This window comes from Cyanistes caeruleus, chromosome 3 (genome assembly GCF_971803275.1).
Source record: "Cyanistes caeruleus chromosome 3, bCyaCae1.hap1.1, whole genome shotgun sequence".
In the NCBI taxonomy this organism is placed as follows: Eukaryota; Metazoa; Chordata; class Aves; order Passeriformes; family Paridae; genus Cyanistes; species Cyanistes caeruleus.
This window is the reverse complement of record NC_141703.1, coordinates 14,376,946-14,397,403: the sequence shown is the minus strand read 5'-3', so window position 1 is coordinate 14,397,403 and position 20,458 is coordinate 14,376,946. Positions and strand designations below refer to the sequence as shown.

At 40.8% G+C, this 20,458-nt stretch overlaps 1 protein-coding gene and 1 long non-coding RNA gene across 3 annotated transcripts in view; one reads left to right on the top strand and one right to left on the bottom strand.

Annotated features, from left to right (window-relative positions):
* Positions 1-11,159: 11,159 nt before the first annotated feature.
* Positions 11,160-15,442, bottom strand: LOC111922895 (uncharacterized). Its single transcript, XR_002860794.2, has 3 exons — positions 15,359-15,442; positions 13,420-13,500; positions 11,160-13,101 (listed from the first exon to the last, which is right to left on the bottom strand). It is a non-coding gene; the product is annotated as an uncharacterized LOC111922895 (long non-coding RNA).
* The window catches only part of SMS (spermine synthase), a 43,465-nt gene continuing 37,695 nt past the window's right edge, over positions 14,689-20,458 (top strand). The window contains exon 1 of one of the 2 annotated variants that reach the window (XM_086879911.1): positions 14,689-14,864. In XM_086879911.1, the coding sequence (XP_086736037.1) occupies positions 14,807-14,864 (58 nt within the window). In that variant the 5' untranslated portion in view covers positions 14,689-14,806. Of the gene's footprint in view, positions 14,865-15,137; positions 15,494-20,458 lie in introns of those variants that run through there. The other variant, XM_086879912.1, reaches the window with a different exon arrangement.

Genomic DNA, 20,458 nt, shown 5'->3' with positions numbered 1-20,458 from the left:
GTTGTAAATGGGCGCATTTAGATTGTGTACTAGGAAGGAATTCTTTACTGTGAGGGTGGTGAGGCACTGGAACAGATTGTCCAGGTTGGAGATCTCTCTGGAAGTGTTCCAGGCCAGATTGGATGGGGCTTTGAGCAACCTGGTCTTGTGGGAAGTGTCCTTGTCTATGGCATGGGGGGTTGGAATGAGAGGATTTTTAAGGTTCCTTCCAACCCAAACCATTCTGTGATTCTACGATTATCAGTTTGACACTGAATTCACAACCTGTATTTCTTCTACCTCTTCTACCTTTCCCAGCACCTCTCCCACAGCCTCACTTTGATATCACCTTCTCACTAACAAATCCATAACCACATTGCAGAGTTATTAGTATCTGCCTGCCTTTGTTTTACTTTGTATTACTTTGTCAGTAATACATGATTTTTAAATGAAAAAGTGATAATTTCTCAACAAGCCACTCTATGCAGTCAGGAGAAAGCAAAGGAGGAGCATTGCATCTGTGTTTTACTCTTGATTTAGCTGGGGACTTAATTAAAAAATGTATTTGTCAGACTTTCTGGTTTTTACATGTCTTTAAAAGAAATGACTGTGGTGATATGATTGACAAGGACTGTGTAGAGAATGATGACTCCCTAGGTAATTATGTGTAGTGTGCCAGCTGTGGCAACTATTTGAAAGGCTGCACTTCTGGCCAGAGATTATTAGGTTATATATACCAGGTTACATACTTTCATACAACCTATTGCTTAATGCTTTATCTCCCTTGAGGGCATTAGAGATATTAGGCAAAAACTTGGATTCACATTGAAGGATGATTTGCTTTAGGAAGAAAGATGTTTTTACAGTGAATACGCATTACATGCATCATGTAAAGATCCAGCCAAGATTCTGGAAAGCAATGACTGAATCTGGGTACATTTCTAGAATTCTCAGTCTAAAGGATTTATTTTTCCAGTGCAAGAAAACAGAAAATGAAGTCTTTTAAAAAGAATCAACTTGCACCCCAGGACCATGTTACCACACAGTAACATTTGTGTTTGTATATGTGACTCTGATTTACTTCCCACTGAAAGAAAAAGTAAAATGGTTGGGAAAACTGAAGACAGGTGCTAGTAAGGGCACTAACCATATTATCACACACAATCACACTAGTTTCCTGGACAGCTGAAATAATAGCAGCCTGGTTTAGTGCCTTGGACCAGTTTCTGCTGGGTGACTGCACTTCACAGTAAAGCCTGCAACACATCTGTCATCAAAATTGACAGCACCTTAAATGTGACTCTGAATAGCTAGGGCAGGTGCTGAGAAAATCTCCACATCTGCCCAGGCTTGGTTTTATTTCTTGGAGAACCAGGGAAGTGATGGCTTGAGTAACAGAATATTTCCACCATTAACAAACTGGATTAAGTTTTACAAGACCTGAATTAAACTTTCAGCTCAGCCCATGTAAAAGAGGAACAATAATGTTTTGGTGTTCTGCTGATCCCTTTTATTTTCAGTATTTGGGTCATAAATTCTCTGTGCAGAAACTCCCTTTTCTGAGTACAATGATGTGAGGATATAACTCTTTGGAGAGAGGGGCTCCAAGTAGTGATACAAAGATGGTTGGAAAGCAGCGTGCACTGGAAAAACTGGTTTTTAGAAAAGAGATACTAGGTCTTAAATGTGATCCCTGTCACACAGTCCAAACCCCGACAGCAGCGTGCATTTTGAAAATTCATTCAGTCAAGAAGTCAGCAACAGTGCAAGCAAAGGCAGTTGTAAACAGCAGAGAAATCAGAAACTGACAGAGTGAATATCCTACGAAGGACTCAGCAGGAGGGAATGCAAATGATAGTATCAAACAGAATAAAATATGGTTTAGGAGAAGAAGAAAGGAAGAAAAACTGGGAACAAACAGTGCTGCATTCAGAGCAGGCTGGACAAAAATGGTTTGAATGGGAACATGGAGAAAGCTCAGCTGATTTCTAAATAACAGATAAAGATGCTGAGATAAATGAAAGATATTAAAGTAAATTAAGTATCAAAGAGCTATAGACAGAAGCAGGGCTGGAGTAGCATGCAGCAAATGAAAAACCAAGGTAGTGGAGGGGAAATAGCTGGGAGAGTATTGAAGAATGAGACCTCCAGTTAGCAAAGATTTAAAATGATGATCACAAAAGAAAGAAGAGAGAATGGAACTGAAGGAAGTTGAAAGAGGGAATGGGAGATGGAGAGATGACTGGGACTTGAAACTGAAGAAAGAGTGTAAGGATTAAAGAGGTATAAAGAGACACGGAGATAGTCATTGCTTCTCCTTCATTCAGAGGTATTTTGGGTTTTTTAATTATTTCCTTGTCTACTTATTCATGCAGCACTTTTTATATTTACACCACAGTTGCATTACATGTTTTTAAGATTTGTTATTTCAAGCAGCTTGCAATATGACCTTAGGGGAGGTTTAAGATTTTATAGCAACCTTTTACCTAACCACCACCTCTTCTCAGGAAATTTCCAGTTCATTCCTGCCATGACTGAAATGCTGCATGATAGCATCTTTGCAAAGCCTTTAGAAACAGCATGAGGCCAAAAGCATCTTATTGCTTCTCAGCATTCCCTCAAAAGTCAGTTTAATCCCACATATCTAGTGCTGCAAGCAATTTCAGAAAATTAAACTGGAATTTCCCTATGTGTTTATGACATTGCAGTAACGATAGATTTTTATTTGTAGTTAAATATTATCCTGCAGTGTTTACCAATCAAACATTCAAGGCACACAGGGAAAGTGATTGTGGGCTTGACTGAAAGCCAGATAAAGGGAGAAAATATCATTGATTCAGCTGTGGTTTAGTATTGATAAAACCAGCCCAGAGAATGATTTGTGAATAAATGCGGGCATTTCACTAATACACAGGAAGTGGAAATGCTTGCTTTTAAGGGCTGGAACACTTCTGAGACATTTAACTCCTAAACAGTTTATAAATAGAGGTCTGTGTTGTTTTCAGCAGAAGGATATACTGTAAATGTGTTACTGGAGGGTACCATTCAGACAGACTGCACATAATCCAGGCAGTGGAATATGCCATGCAGGATGGATGGCATATGAATAGGATCTGGCAATAGCACATGCACTATCTCTTAAAGTTGAGCTCCATGAATTATTATAAAGGTAGAAGTGAAGCTTATTATAACCAAAACGTAAGGTAATGCTACTCACAAGATAAAGTTTGACCAGAATTACCTACAAGCAGCAAACTATGGTCTCTTTCCCATCAAAAAGTATCATTTACATTTTGAACAAAACACAGAGAAACAAATTTAATGTGTTTTTATCTTGATATTATTCATGAATGAGAAAGAAAAACAATAGGAAAATGAAAGAATGGTTAAGGCTGGAAAAGACCTTTGAGATCCTCAAGTCCAACCATTATCCCAGTGCCACCACCATGTTCAACATTAAACCATGCCCCCCAGTGCCCTACCCAGATGTTTTTAGAACACTTCCACAGATGGTGACTCCAACACTTCCCTGGCTAGCCTGTTTCAATGCCTTACAATGCTTTCAGTGAGGAAATTTTTTCCGAATATCCAATCTAATCCACCCCTGGTGCAACTCAAAAACATTTTGTCTTGTCCTGTTACTTGCTACTTGGGAAAAGAGACTGACCCCCACCTGGCTACAACCTACTTTCAAGTAGTTAAAGAGAGTGATAAGGTCTCCCCAAAGATTTTTTCTGCAGGCTAAAAACCCCGACTCTCTTAGATGCTCATCGTAAGACTTGTGCTCCAGACCCTTCACCAGCTCCGTTTCCCTTCTCTGGACTTGCTCCAGCACCTCAAATAAATATAATTGAAAGTAAAACAAATTTGTTGCCAAGTGGTCAGTAGTCTAAAACAGTCCTATATGCATGGTAATAATGACCTTGCTTTCTTGTCCAGAAATCAAAGAAATTTTTCAGAGTCCCTTGGGTTTACCCTGCAAAACCACAATCATGTGGTCTCATAACTAGAAGGAATCCAACAGTAGAATTGGTGTCAAGAAAATATTTCCAGGGAAGAAGAATACTTAAAGAATAAGGTGCTTACTAGTGTTTCCTCTGACCATCTTGGCTTCCTCCTGCAGGTCTATTGCAGTGCCTCCCATGTGATCCCATGGGACTTGTTTCCATAGCACTAGGAAGCACCCCAGCAATGCCTGCGCATCAGAGGCACCCCAGCAGCAGTACTCAAACCTGGTTTATGACAGGATAAACTGTTCTCTCCCAGGGCCGAATCTTTTAATCCATCTACATAGTTTCAACGCAGGACAGTGTGTGGGAAAGCTCTGGGTGCTGCTCCTACACTCCTGCAGTGCTGCAGTCAGCAAAGGCTCCACACTAAGTCTGGCTGTGCTGAGCTGCTCATAACGCCAAGGAAAACTGGCCCCATGGACCAGGAGAGCCCTGGGCTCCTTGTGTCAGTGGCTCTCAGTGTAACCATGTCAGAGTGCAATAAAATCTGTGCAAATTTTTTGTGAGAGAATGGAGTCAGGCAAATGCATGATTTGTTCCAAGAAGTCTGCATGACATATTGGTTAAGTTTTACAGCTTTGTTTGACATACCCAAAAGTGGCTGTCACACAGAAAATGTATCTTGTCTTTTCCTGAGCCATTTTTGTTGCAAAAATCTGTTATTTAGTATTTGTTGGTCAAAAAAATGAATTCATATGCTTTCTCATTAGTTCCCACACACTTCCTAAGCAAACAGTAAAAGTTAAAAGGCTGGCAATTCAGTATTGTTTATTGTTACATGGGGCTCTGTCAGTTTGAGTATGTGATGAAGAGAAATACAATAGTGCACAATTTAGAAGAGGAATCAGGAAGAAAATATAATCCAAGAGTTTCATTTCAGCATTCTCAAATATCTTTTTGAATCAGTGTCTTTTGGCATTAGCAAGACACCAGCTTGAGCTCTTTTGGCACAATGAAACACAGGATCATTGGTTATGACAGATGTAGCCTTTAAAAACAGGGCAAAATAGAAAAAAGGTCAGGAAGTAGTGAGCACTCCGAACACAGCAGCTTGAATTCATCAGAATACGAAAACAAGGCCACCATATCACTGCCTAGATCAGAAAAGAAACCTAACCAGGATTTCTAGTACCCTGCAGGTACAACAATACATTCTTTTCTTCTTACAGCTTAACCCCTGCATAGTAGCAATCCCAAAACACTGAAAGCATAGGAGCCAGACCAAACTAAATTACCCACCGCTTGCTTTAGGTCATAAAAGCAACCTTTCTGTCAAGTTTTAATTGAAAAATTAAAATGTTTCCACACCAGAAATTCAAATGACATTACCTATTCACTTACGTTTTCAGTTTTGCATGTCATGCTGGTGAAGTTGGGATTGGGAAATGACAGGAAACAAAATAGCTACTTGCTTTTTTTTTTTTCAGGATTCATGCACTCACAAAAGTAAGACCCTGAATTGATAAACTTTAAAATAAAGAAAATACAATTGCATGTTATTCCATAAAATACTTGAAGTCTTCAGATTACAGAACACTGTATGAATAGCTTTCCTTTGTGTAGCTGAACGATTTTTGTCTATTGAAGCAACTGGCATCTTCAGTGCCTATGCTTTGACATAATTCTCATCAAGAGTTTTATGCTTCTATTTTTGTCCAGAAGAAATTAATGACAACTTGAATTCTGTAAAAGAAATTCTTTTGCTCTGTCTCTTTTTCCAAGTCTGCATTTCTTTCACCATTTTCAGCCCAAAAATCAAAATAGATATGGTACTCAAAATGGTACTGCCTTTGAAAATTATCCTCAGGTGTTACCAGTAGCTGCAGGTTCCACTGGAAATCCCCTTAAAATTTTAAAATCTTCCCTCTCAAGATTTTCACCTCTTACCTCTTCGAAGAAAACCTTCCAGAATTTTGATGCTGGGAAGAAAAATATAAAACCACCTACATTTTAACTTTGTATGTGGTAAGTATTCCTATCTGATTACTTTTCTGATTTTCTTGTATTTGAGGTTAATGTTGCTGGCAATAATAGTCATTATATAAGTGTTGCAGCCAAAACCTCTAAGCAAACTACATGTTATCTTTTGAACAACTGCTCGTTCATTGACAATATCTTTACATGCCATTCAGTGTTCATCAGAAGGTCTTTCAGTTTAAAATTAACAGAGTAAAGAAGAAAACCTAGAAAAGAAATCTAAACCAACCTGCTAAATAACTGGAGAATATATTAGACTGTGTAAGGAATCACTCAGGTCATATAAGGCAAATAATAATACAAGGCAAATAATAAAAAAACTATGGAAAATTTGTGTATCATATCATATACATTATTCACAATAATTTAGAATTCATGAATTTAGAGCTACCTGTTGAATTTTTATTTTTTAAAATATCACAGCTGAAACAGTTTTTGTCCTTATGGGTGTACAAAGTAACAGAGAAAGAAAGTACTGTTACAACCACTTTTTGTGTGGAATAATCATTAGCAACTTGAGAATTAAAACACTGATCTGCTGACTCCTAACCCACTGCTCTAGTTTCTCTCAAAGTATCAGCTGAGACATTTTAGTAAAGACTGAGCTGGTAGTAGTGGGGACTAACTTCTGCAATCAGTATATCTCATCTGACAAAACTTCTGAGTTGCAAGGACACATAAGTTTTCTGATGTTTACAACAGGCTGTTTTAGGCTGAAAATTTTTATGTCAGTTCCAAAAGGCACTGATGTAATTACTGCCAATTACTACTTTATTGAGTTCTGGTGAAGTTTTGGTAACAGATTATTAACAGCATTAATAATACATTATTATTGTATTACCTTGTTAATGGGATCAGTATTTTAACGTAGGTTTTGGAGGATTAACTACTAGACTTTTGTCTGTTTCTCCAAATTTGATTTATATGTTTTAGTTCTAATTGATCAATAACTTGGGATTATATTCTTAACTCTACATTTTGATTTACATTGCCTTTAAAAAACATACAAATTTATCATTAGATGTTACCTGACAACTTAGAGGAACTGACTGTGAAAACCCACAAAGTTTTCCACAACTTTCAACTTTTTTTCTGTAGTGTTATTTAATGAACTCAAAGATGGTCTGACAGCAAATAAAATGAGATCATGGCCACCTGAGTTGGTCAGTATTATCTTGCTATATTGTTTTTTCCCCTGCAAAACTCCTCTCTCTTTCCTAAGCACGTGCTGTTTCTTATTTACAATAGAAAATTAAGAAGTTTGTGAAAAAGTTTCTGCTAAGGAAAAAACTTGAAAAAAAGTAATCATGGATCTCATCCCCACACGGCAATTCTTATTTCAAGTTGAGAGTATCTCTGAAGAGAAGGAAATTAATTCAATCTGTTCAAAGCACTCCACAATGTGGAATTCACCTGAACTGTTCATAGGCAACAGATAGAAGCAGAACACATTTTATCTGATCTGGCTTAAACTGCAGATGAGATGAACTACATCTTAAAACTGGCTCTCTGCTGTTTCTGAATGCAGTCAAGACAACCAGATCAAATACATGCTTCTGGATTGTAGACATCTGAGTTAGAGGAGATGAGCTTCATGAGCAGGGTGCACAAGAGAACCTGTGCAACAGCTGTTCTGCTCTGCCACCTTGGCCTATTTACACAGGCACCTTTCTTTAATCTGGAAATCCCTTTGCAGAAGAGACCATTTTCTGACTTGGAATTCATATTGCTCTTGCAATTAAAAGGCTCACTCTTGACAGGCATAATGGTAATACCTCGTCTCACAATAAGAGAGCTGAACTTATCAATAAAGCAATACCCCTTATAGAGTTCTGAAGTTTATGACGTAATTGTAGCTAGTGTGAGTTATTAGCAGGTATTTAAGCATTGTTCATTCTCCTTGGTTTTATATTTTGAATGCTGTTACATACAATTCTGCCTGGAAAGTCAAATGACCAGGTAGAAAAGAGTATTGGTCTAACCCTGTCTGCAGTGCACCAAACAAATACTGACATTCTGGCTTCCTCAAAGGTAGTATTAAGTCTGTCTTTGACTTCAGTGGCAACAGAATTTCATGTAAAAAGCCCTGAATCCAGTATATAATACAGATATGAGAATAAAATTCACACTATCATTTATCAGCATTTCTCACAGAATGCATGCTGAGGTATCATCACTCAAAAGAGAATTAGAAAAGGTAACTAAAAGGAACAACTTTATGAGAAATAATACTGTAAAAAATGCATATAAAGTACATATTATTGATGTCTAGTTAAGGTAAATCATCTTTTCTATTGTGCCTTTTTTTACACTCCCTGTCTTTTGCTCATCTGTTCTACTGCCTTCATGCGGTCTGGATGAATTCACTACTCTAATTTTAATCAATTTACCATCCATTCTTTGTGTAGCAATTCCCTCCCTCCATAAAAAAAAAAACTTTGATCAGAAAGAATATTATTTTCTTCATGTTATGGGAGGCTAGGATTACAAATTATTACCTCATGTACATTTTCCCCTAATATAAAGAGTTTTACAAGGTATAAAAGAAATTATTTCACCCTGATCAGGTTGTTTACAGTTTACTATAATATTTACATTTTTTCAACTGTAGCAGCTAATGTTGGTCACAAGAAAGGAGAATGGTGTCCACTGGATGCAGAGTGCTGTGATGAAAAAGAGGGAATTTACCTATTCAGTGTGTTTTCTGATATCTAGGAGATATTCTCTTCCTGAAGGCACCTGCATACCATGGGAAATTATAATCAATAGACAGGATACTGTAACTTGAAAGGATTGGGGAAACTTGTGCATTGCTGGTTTTGTGACAGTAGTTATTAGGAAATATAAGCCAAAGAAGGAGAACAGAAAAAAAAAATAAAAAAAATTACCCAACCACACAACTGAAACTAGCTTAATATAATAGAAAAATTATTCTGTTGTATTGCTGGTGGAAACAAGGGCTGTCCTGAAGTCCCAACCGTGTCACACAGAGCCACCCCTAGCACTGGTTATCTGACCTCACCTCAGCTTGCCGTCATTTGCTTTGTGTGCAGGGAAATGAGGCATCAGAAACCAATTTTTTCTGTTACGTTCTTTTTGATTGTGAGCCACAGGTCCTGTCCTGTACTCTGTAAGTCACCACTTGGGAGTGGTTTAGGTATTCTAACAAGCTGATGCAGCCATCAGATGTAACTTCTATAGTTTAGGTCATAAAAGAAGACTAGTACTGGCAGGCCCTATCAATGCCTGAGGAGATGCATCCAGACAATGTGACAGGCATGATAGAGGGTGGACAAGCCAGGCAAATCCTTTGGTTGCTATCCAAGATTATGATCATCTGATGTGGTACTGGGAATCACCTGATGAGCTGCCCATGGGATCAGATGATTACTGGGGACAAACAGCAAATAGGGGAGATGATCTGATAGGAGTTGTAAAAAAGGTTTCTCAAAGGCTATTTTCAAACACCAAGAGGGTCTTCTTATAGGATATAATTGTTCTGAGAGATGACACAGATGTTAAGGAAAAGCTTGATCAAATTTTGTGCATCACGTGGTGAGTTCACAGGCAAGATTGTGGTTGGGATGGAAAAGCAGTGTTCATCTAGCCTTTCTTTGTATTTAGTTTGGGGGTGGGTGAGGAAATACTGATTAGGATTCTGGGGAATTCTGTTGAATGGTCAAACATCTATAGAAAAACACAGAAAGAAACTCTGTCAGGTCTGTGGCATTTTGGCAGTTAGGAAAAAAACCCAACCCCAAACCTCCCATTATGCAGATTAGAGGTACAAGGTGGGCTAAGCTTAGAGGATGCTGCTGGGAAGGAAAAGGTAAGGAAGGGTCTGTAAGTGGTTTCTGTGACTACTTCCCAGTGTTAGCAAAATAATTAATTAGCTCCTGTCAAGACTGAAACCTGATTAGTGAGTGTTTTAACACAAGTAAGATGTCCCTGAAGAAAATGTGCAGGATGACCAGGACCCTGGCATGACTGGACTTAAGGTCTCACCTCCATGGTAAAGAACCTCTGCCCAAAGGGAACAGACTGGAGTCCATCTGGACCAAAGGAAATCCCAAGGGATTTAAGTACTCTGGCTGAAATCCAGCAGAGGATTCTCAAAAAGCAGGGAGTATAATAGCTGCTATAATTTATGGTAGCACTTATTTAAGTAATTAACTCTTATCTGAGTTTGCTAACTTCCTGAAATTGTTCTCTTGTTCTGTGAGAAGTCTTACATCCTATGATATAATTTGACTCTCCAGGGTCTTTCTTTGCAGAATTAAAGGAAAAAAAAAAAAAAAAAAAAAAAAGGAGAAAAAAGAGTCTTTATTCATCTTGTAATCTACCTGAGTAAGTTTCCTGTTGAACTCAATAAGCTTGTTTTTAAAGTTAGAGATTTTTCTCATAATTTCCAATAAGATGTAGGCTCCACACTGCCTAAATTTAATTTGAAATGGAAAATTTTCTATCTTTTTTTTTAAGCCTCTAGAGTTATGCCCCAGCAAGCCTACATATTAGATAGAAAGCATCCAAGAGAGGGGGAATAAACTGTATTTGTTTTAGTAAACAGTAACATGCTCAGGCTCAAAAGTAAAATAAGAATTAAAGTAGTAAATTCATTACAATAATCAGTTCTAGTTTTCTTAGCTGTATTAAACAGTTGTTCACCTCTAGAAAACATTAATTTAATCTTATATAATAAGATAATGCTGTTTCACAAAGTGAATTTCATGTTTGGTCACAATTGTGATACCACATTGTCACCTCAAATAATTTCTAAAACAACCATTAACTTACAAGACCCTTTCCCATCCCATCCCACCAATGTTTTTCTAAAATGAAGTATTATCTTCCCTCTCCTCCCTCTCAAAATTTGCCATGACTTCTGTCAATAATAAGCAAATACTTAAGTACTAGAGCTGTGTTCAAAAAAAGAAAATTCCTAGGCAAAAACTGAGCCAGATATACAAAAAGTGAAAATGATGAAAGCATTTCCAGGGGTTTGCACCAAATTCTACCGCTCTTCTGTTTGCAGCTTCTGCTTTTCCCATTTTTGTGCTATCTTCTTGCAGGCACTTTAGCTTGGGGTTATATGTTTGCACATGTTATTCTGCTTATTTAATTATGTTGCATTAATGTTTAACAACACTTTGAACATAGAGAACCAGGCATGGAGAGAGAATTCATGTGTATGTACATTTTACATAGATATGTTTATTTTCAAGGTTTCAATTAGTATTGTGAGATGGCCACATTATTCCCAAGTGATAGAGCCATGAGATATACAAGTGTTCCTAAACAAGGGCTAACACAACCTTTGTGAACTCCTTTCTTAAACACGTCATCACTTTAGAAACTTTTTAGCCATTCAGGAAAAAAAAGTCTAATATTGTTAAGTAACCCTAGTGAACCCTAGGCTGGACTCAGAAGAACCTGAAGTTAATGAATTTCTGAACTGGTTATAAACGTGGCTAAAAAAAATTACTTTTCTTAAAGGATGTTTCTTAGCTGTGATTGAAGAAGAAGCTGGGTTTAACTCTCATTCCTGAGGTGAACTTTGGATTGTGGCAGTTGTAGGCGAAATATTTTCAGAACAATGAACAGAGGTGTATGTAGTCAGAGAGGATGAACAGGGAGCCTGTGGTTAAAAATGCTATTACACCCTGCTTAAAAAAACTTGAGACTTGAAACACTTGGTATTTCAGCCTGCTGTGGTCCTGTGTGAAGAACAAAGGTTATATAGGTAAAACACACATCTAGTGCAGATTACTGCATACTGTGCAAAGCCTTTGCAAGATTGTTCCCATCAGTTGGTGTCTTTTATCTAATCTAGTCCAATCTACCTGTAGAGGGTATGGTTTCTGCCCTTGATTTTCAGCACAAAGCTTTTCAAACACCGCTGCCTCGACCTTATTTTCCCCATTTCTGCAGTTTCTACTAGTTTCAAAATACTCACGTAATCTCACACTGAATAAACTCTTTCCAAACAGTCTGTGCTAATCTTAACAATGTGATGTCATCCAAACTCCACAGCATTTGTGAAACATGTTTTAATATTCCAGATCTTTTGATCTTGTCTCATAAATCAATCCCTTCATCCCTTTAATTATTTTAATTGCTCTTTTAAAAATTCCCTTCAGTGTAATTTTCCAACAGGAAGATTCCCAAAAATATCCCAGGCATGACCTAGTTAAGTAGTATGCACTGAGTAGTCATGCCAAAGAAGTGGAAGATAGTTATGTTAGTTCCTTCCTCAGCTATGAGATCCTTCACACAGAGGCTTAAATTCTGTGGGCTTTGTTTTTATGCTTTTCTGTAAAACTGTATGTAATTCACTGTTTGCTTTCACTCCTACATATTGATACTGCAGGTCTCTTCCTCTTGTTGGATGTTTTCCTACACCTCTACCAAAGTTTCCAAGATGGACCTCTTCTTCTTCTTCTTTTCCACCCTTCATTGAATTTGTTCATGTTGTTTTGCCAGCTTTCCCAGTTCCACCTAACCCAATGAGCAGCTGCAAAGCCATTTATGGATAATAACTGTCCCTTAAGTCAAAGTTAAAGAAAGACTTCATACTGTTCTTTGTAATGATTCATTAGCCTTTTCAGCTCTTCAGCCCACTATGAAATCATAAAATTCTCATCATATAAAAAAGGAGACAGTAAGACCACTGTTCTTTTTTCCATGGCAAATATAATTAAAAAGATGATGTTTCAACTTTCTCTAAGTGCCAGTCTGAAATGGTTGGCCTTAAATTGCAAAACAAATGCCAGGAAAAGATTTGGATGACATATTGATGTTCCTTTTTTATCCCTGTAAACCCAGGAAAGTTGTTCATGTGTATGTAAGGTTATAATTTAGCAAGGCACTTGGCACATATGAACAAACACATTTGAAGATACTTAGGTGGCAGCATCACTATTACCTTCTTCCAATTATTCCACAATGGAAAGACAATGTAATAGGTTGAACAGAACACAAGGTATTGCTCCCACTGAAGAGAGTAAAAATCAATCCAATAAGCTCCTTTGTGGAATGAGGTAACTGAAATCACTGCAGCAGCCACAAGCAAAGGTGAGAGATGTAAGAGATTTTAAAGAGCAGGGATTTTACTGGCTGTCTTGTGGCAGTTGCATGTCTGGAAAAAAAAAAAGTAGAGAGAGATTGAAGTTGGCAGCAAGGAGGCATTGATTTTGGTTGTCAAAAAAAAAAAAAAAGAAAAAAGAGATAACACTAAGAAAAATCAGAATTCCTGATGGAATGGCAACAAGGATACACAAACCACCCAAACAGAATTATGTAATCCCCTATAACATCCAGGACTGGATCAAAGGCATTGAATACGAATCTGCAAAGCTGTATATTTTAGCTAATTAATCATAAACCTCCCCCCAGCCTCTCATGCATGAGCTGTGTCAAATGAAGACCATCTGAAGAAAGTATAGTTACAACAGACCTGCAGATGTCTGTATATCTTCTCATGCACATTTCCAGTGAATGTTTCTGATTTGTTCAGGGTGCTTGTGTGGAAATATACCTGTTCAAAACAAGGATACTGTAAGTTTGCCCTGAAAAAAAAAACTTATCGAAAGTTATGGAAATAATCATGGTAGCACATTAGATTACACACTAACAATTACTTGTAAATCTCTTCATTGAATTGTGGAATCATGTGAAACCATTGATGCCATGGTATTGTGAAAATCCACTCTCATTCATGCAATAAAATTAAAGGAATTTGCCAGCTGGCAAAGCTCCTAGTAACCGACACAGCCAAACATCTTCTCTTGTTCTTAGCACTGGTGAAGCCACACCTGGAGTCCTGTGTCCAGTTCTGGGCCCCTCAATTCAGGAAGGACATTGAGGGCCTGGAGCGAGTCCAGAGAAGGACAGTGGAGCTGGGGAAGGGTCTGGAGCACAAGTTTGATGAGGAACAGCAGAGGAAGCTGGGGTTGTTTGGCCTGAAGAAAATGAGACAGAGGTGATCTGCTATCTACAGTTCCCTGAAAGGAGACTGTAGACAGATATGGCCCAGTCTTTTCAGCCAGGCAGCCTGCAACAAATGAGATGACACCAGCAGTCTTAAGCTGCACCTGAAGAGATTTAGGTTGGACATTCGGAGGAATTTCTTCACAGATAGGTTAATGGAATGGGCTGCCCAGAGGGGTGGTGGAGTTACCATCCCTGGATGTTTCTAAGGAAAGACTGGATGTGGCACTCAGTGCCATGGTCTAGTTAACACGGTGGTGTTCGGTCACGGGTTGGATCTGATGATTTCAGAGGTCTTTACCAACCTAATTGATTCTGTGATGTTGTGATTCTGTGATCAGTCCTGTAGCCAACTACTTCTGGGTACTATTTTTCTGGGCTTGTAATTGCATGTGATTAATGTAATTTGTGGCTTCAGCACGCTGTTTTACAGTTACCCGTTATGAATAAAAGAGACTTTAAACAAAAGGCTTTAAAGACTCCCTGGTGGCGGTTCCTCTGCAGGGAGGGACAGCGGGCCCCTCCGTGCCCACGGCGGGCAGCAGGTGACAGACAGAGCCCCATCGCTGCCGCCGCCGGCAGCGCTCCGCGGTCACCATTAGGTCTCCGGGACACCATTAGAGGATTTCAGGGGGAGAGTGCGGGTGAGCCGCTCCCCCGAGGGCTCCGCAGGGCTCTCCGGCCGCGCCGAGCGGGGTCCCTGGGCCCGCCGCTTCCCCCGGCCCGCCCCGGCCCCGCCCCGCCGCGCTCCCCCCCCGCGGCGCCGCCGCAGCCCCCGCGCATATAGGGCCGCTCCGCCGCACGGGCCGCGCCGCCGCCGCCGCTCCAGGCATGGCACAGGGCTCTACCTCACTATGGCAGCAGCAGCAGCAGCGCGGCACAGCACCCTGGACTTCCTGCTCGGCGCCACAGGTAACCAGCCTAGAAGGCGGCGGGGGAGTGCGCACCTTCCCCCCACCCCGTGTCGGTGCCTCGCCGGGGCCGCCGAGGATGAGGCCCGCGAGGGTACTGCCTCCCCCCGCCGGTCCGTGTTTGTCCCCCGTAGCCGCCTCTGTCCCTGGGCAGGCGGGGGGCTCGCTGCGGCCTCCTGCCTAGAGCCCGGGGGGAGCCGGCTGGGCCGGGCTGGGGCGGACATGTGAGTTCCCCCGGCCCGGGCGTCGCGGCGGCTCCGGGCGGCCTCAGGGCGCGCTTTCAGCGGGGCCCGGGGCGGCGGCCGGGAGGTGCCGAACCGCAGGGCCGGGGAAAGGGAAGGAGAGCCCGGCTGCTGGCGAGCGGCCGGGCCTGGGTACCCTCGAGGCCGCCCCGGCCCTGCGGCTGCACTGCGCTTGAGGCGGGTGCGACGAACCGGGCTGGCGGCTGGCGCCGAGCGAGGCGCGGGTGCGGTGTCAGCGCGGGGCTGCTCGAACCTGGTGCAGGACGCGATTAGCGCTGGAGCGCCGGGCTGTGGCAGGGCCCGACCCCGCGGGTATCTGCAGAGGGCACGTTCGGGCCGAGAGCTGCGGCGACAACCACGTTTCCCGGCGGCCGAGCTGAGTGGAAAGGTTTGATGGGGGAAGGGGGGGAGCTGCCGTGGGCGCCAAAGCGCCTCGCTGAGTGCTGAGCCAGGCCGCGGGCTCGGTGTGGCCTTCCCGCTCCCGCCCCTGGGCCCGGCTGGCCTCCTGTGTCGAACCCCTTTCTCCTTCCCGCTTTGGTGTGAAGGAAGTTCCCTGCATCTGCAGACAAAATCTGTTAAAAGCTTGGTTTGGGAAAGAGGTTCCTGACCACAGGGGCTTTGCTGCGAGCTGTGCCCTTTGTGGCATTGCTGCATGTGCGCTTCGGAGAGCCGGGAGCAGGGAGGGGAAGGTGTTACTCCCAAAGAGTGTGCTTTAGGATAGTGCACTCTGGTTTTCCCAGTGAGAACCTTTCAGTTTCTCTTTCACGCTAATTTTTTTTTCACGGCAGGTTAGCAACTTTAATGGTGACGGACTGGCAAATGAGATTGTCCTGCTATATTCCTTGCACCTTGTGCTTGACTAATCTAGTATGAGGAGAATTGGTAAGCTAGACTAGTAAAGACCAGCTTCATAGAGACTAACCAGCACCCACAATGACCTCTTTGCCTCTGTAGTTCCCTGAGCTGTCATGAATGCAAGAGTTACATCAATATCTGATTTCTGCAGAAGGGTCAGAATTGCCAGGGATAAAGTATGTGTATTGAAAATAAACCATAGGTATGTTAGCTCCTCTGTGATATAAAAAGCAATGCTGTTAATTAGAGAATGTGATAAGGATCTTAACTATTGCTTTGATTTTAGGTAGGCTTTTCCACTTGCCTTTACTTTTGAGGACAGTCTCTGACCAAGATGGATGTACCTAAACAGGGATGGGTTGATGTAGAAGTGTTGCTATGTAGATCAAAGGAAGGAAGAAGCATTTTTCTCTTTTTACATTTTTCTCAGCAAAACAGACATCTTCAGTGAGGTATGAAGAACTTTATTTTAGCTGTGACAGCTCAGTAATTGGTTTGTAATTTTTGTGGAGTTTTTTCTCTCATCTAGTTTTTATGGTCCAAAGCACAAAGAGTCATCTAAATAGAAAAAAAATGGTGAATGTGTATGTGTAGTTTGTGCTACAGGAATTAAACCTTATAGCTTAATCATAGATTGTCAACTAATTGAGTTTTTTTTCCTCCAGATTAGGTGGACAATTAGACATCTGAATGGTCTGGAATACCATGAAATGGCATTTAGTAAAATGAAATGTGTGGTTTTGGACCTTCAGATCTTGTGAGGATAACATGTTATTTCTAGGTCTCAGCTAAAGCTGTTGCATCTTTCTCCATTCTGGAGATGGCAGAATCTATAAACTTGGTAAATACACACTCCTTTTTCCTCAGAAGATTAACTGTGTCCTTGTTTTTGACAAACGTGTATTTTTGTATAGGTATTAATATAACAGAAGTTGCCAGCTTATCATGGGTGGGTTAAAAGGGACCTTAAGGGTTATCTACTTCCAACCTCCCTGCTGTGGGCAGCTACAGCTTGAGCTAGGTTAAGTTGCACTGTACCCCATCCAACCTGGCCTTGAACGCTTTCAGGGATGTTGGATCCACGTTCTCTGGGCAGTCAATCCCAATGCCTCACCACCACTACAATAAAGAATTTTTTCTTAACATCTAACCAAACCCTACTCTCTTTCTGTTTGAAGCCATTTCCCCCTTATCATTTCAGGCTCTTCTGAAAACGTCTCTCTCCAGCTTTAAGTTCCCTTCAGGTACTGGAAGGCTGTGATTAGGTCACCTCAAAGCCTTCTCTTTTCCAGACCAAACAATCCCAATTCTCCCAGCCTTTCCTTGTAGAAGATATTGTCCATCTCTCTGATCATCTTGGAGGCCTCCTCTGGACTTGCTCCAACATGTCTTTCTTGTGCTGGGACCCCAGAGCTGGAGGCAGCACTGTAGGTGGGGTCTCAGCAGAGCAGAGGGGCAGAATCCCCTTCCTCACCCTGCTGTCCTTAGTGCTTTGGATGAAGCTCAGGACATGGTTTTTTGGGCTGATCTCTTTGTCTGTGTCATTAATGAAGATATTAAATAACTGGTGCCAGCATGGACCCCTGAGGGGCTTCTCTTCTTACTGATGTCCATTGGGACACTGAGCCGCTGACCACGACCCTCTAGATGTGACTACCCAACCCCCTTTTTATGCACCAAACAGTTCACCCACCGAGTCCAGCTCTCACCAATTTAGAGAGAAGGATTTTGTGGGGCCTTGTGTCAAAGGCTTTGCAGAGCTCCAGCTAAATGGCATCTGTACTTTGTAGGAAGGATGTACAATAGTTTGTTTCATTGCAATGCATCTTGAAATAACTGTAAATGGTAATGGTGGGGTTTTTTTTAAGAATCTTCTTGGTCTGAGTCATTATACATTATTTAAGTAATCTGTATGTGTTTCTCACTGCTCACTTTTAACATAGCAGCTATCCCAAGGCATCATTTTAATTGTCTACCATCAAGACTGAAGATGATTATGAAGGCTGAGATATTAATAGTTCTCTGTGTTCAGTTTGTTACTTTGCTCTCTGGTATGCATGACTGGTTCTCATCCCCAGTCTTCTGAAGTTCTTTTTGAGTAAAGGATGGAGACTGTCACTGGCAGGGAGAAGACCCACAGGACACAGCTCTGCATAAAGAAAATTGGATTTTGTCATGTCATACTTGTGCAGCTATCAGCAGCTGCTTGTGCTGCAGAATGCTGTGGGTTCTGGTGGGTTGTTCTCACTGGCTGACTTCCTCAGCACTTTACAAACCCTTTCAATAACAGCCCTGGTTTCTTCTGGCAGTCCAGTTGTCTTGGGGTGTTGGGACTGTGGAGCTTGTAATGTACATTCTTCAGGACTCATACCCAGCAAGGATCTTGAGAATCATAACTCTTTCTTATGTAGCCATTTCTTATTGTTTGCAGTCTTCACTTGCATAAGGTTGTTGGAAATGCCAGCAGTGTCAATAAAAACGTGGGTCTGGGGAGTTAGAGAAAACAGGTCCTTTTGTATTGGTTTGAGATGGGGAACACAGTACTGCCTGGGAAATGGGATTGCATGAAATGATTAAAGCCATGTAGTTCTGCTAAAAGCTGCCAGTTTTTTTCAAACTTTCCAGTGAATTTTATGTACTACAAAAATCTGTATACTAGTCAAAAAATAAAGGCCCTTTTGCCTATGTTTATAACTATTTCCTCTAATTAGGCATCTCATTAGTTTTTTTAAGAATAATGAGTCAGTTAAAAGTATAAGTAGGGTGAATCTTTGATAGCTGGATAGCATAGCCTGAGTCTTAGTGATGGTCTTTTCAAGAGCTGATTAAATTAGCAACTCCAGAGCTCAGCCCTTTGAACAGAAGTATTTTGCTTATCTGTGACCCTGGAGATAGACACTTTAGCAGGCAAACAGCATGGTGTTCCCTATCCTAAAATACAAGACTACTTCAACGTTTATAAAAATGGACACAGCTCACTGGCCTTCTTTAATTGGGACATAGAAAGCTTTAGTTGTCTTTTTGTTAGTCAGAAGAGATGAATTTGAGACTCCTCAAGTTACTTAATTTGAGGACTTTATTATGAAAGTATATAGATATTTAATGCCTTATACCTGTACAGAGTTGATTTTAGATTTACTTTATGTTGTAGATATGCTTGCACATGGGAGTTTTCCATCCATGAATGTGTCAGCTAAGCTTAGTTTTCTACGTTGTTGTGTATGGAACTGATTAATGTTCTTCAGGTTTCTCTAAGGGCAGGATGGGAGATAATATGGAGACTCTTGTGATATCTTCAGAAAGTTGCTTTGAAGGCAAGTTAGTTGGAAATCAGTTTGAATTGTTTCCATGTTTGCTGTTTGGGATTAATGCTAGGGGGATTATACATAGTTCAGTGTACATGGTACAGTGGTACAAACTGGTAGTATGGGTTGTGCCCATAATACTCAGGGCCAGGGAACAGATGAGTGAGCTGGTGTAGGAGAGCAGTGATGATCTGAGCTGGCACAGTTACTGCTACAACAAATCCTTAGGAAGCTCTTGGATGAATTATGCACTCTGGGAATGCTGGGATTGGAGTGAGTGCAGGTAAAGCAATGCTTAAATTTAAGAAAAAATTTAGGAATGTGTGTGTGCGCATGATCTGTTTTTCCTCAAATTAATGTTTCCAAGGAGCTAGAAAGAAGAGAATGACCTTTTTTGGGCTGAGCATCCTCTGTCAGTAGCTTTCTTCCTGTCTGCAGGGCTGGGTCTATTTCTCAATTCTGACACAGCAGGGAGGAAAAATCTTAACTATCAGGTGTTTTGAGTATCTCTCCTTAATGCTCTTTCAGTATTGAGGTTTTTACTTAGGCTATCAAATTGTTAAATATTTGAACTGAATGCAGTTAAAATAATATTTTCATTCTTGTCTTTGTTTGGATTGGAAGTCTTAATGTTCTTCATGGAGCAGTATGAAGGTTTTATGTGCTTATTTTTGGCTGTGCAGATCTAAACTTTTGAAGGGGGAGATGACTTGACAAGGTTTTGAGTTTTACAGCTTTTTAAAGCCTTTTTGTTGAGTTTCCTTACTTGAAGAACTAATTAAGAAAATGGGTTTCTGAAAGGGTAATCTCCCAGCAAAAGGCATGTTCAAGAGAACTAAATGCTGGGGGTGTTGGGGTGCTGTATTGGCTCTTTCTTGCTACCATCTCTGAAATATGTACACTAATTTCCACCTGGGAAAATGCTGCATGAGTTCAGTTGCTTGTGTGTTTTGAACAGTGTCTTGCTGTAGTAAAGACAATTTGGAACTGATGCTGGTATGGTTTATATAGCAGTTAATTGGTGGTTCTAGATGTTGAAACATTGTTCATCCCGTACTAAATGTGGAAATAGAGAATGCAGGAAGAGATGATTGGCATTAAAAACAACTTGTGGTTTCTTTCTCAAGTAAGTCAATCTTGTGTGTGAAGGAGCAAGAAGATGTCGAGTCCAGTATTAGTTTAAGCCTAAGATT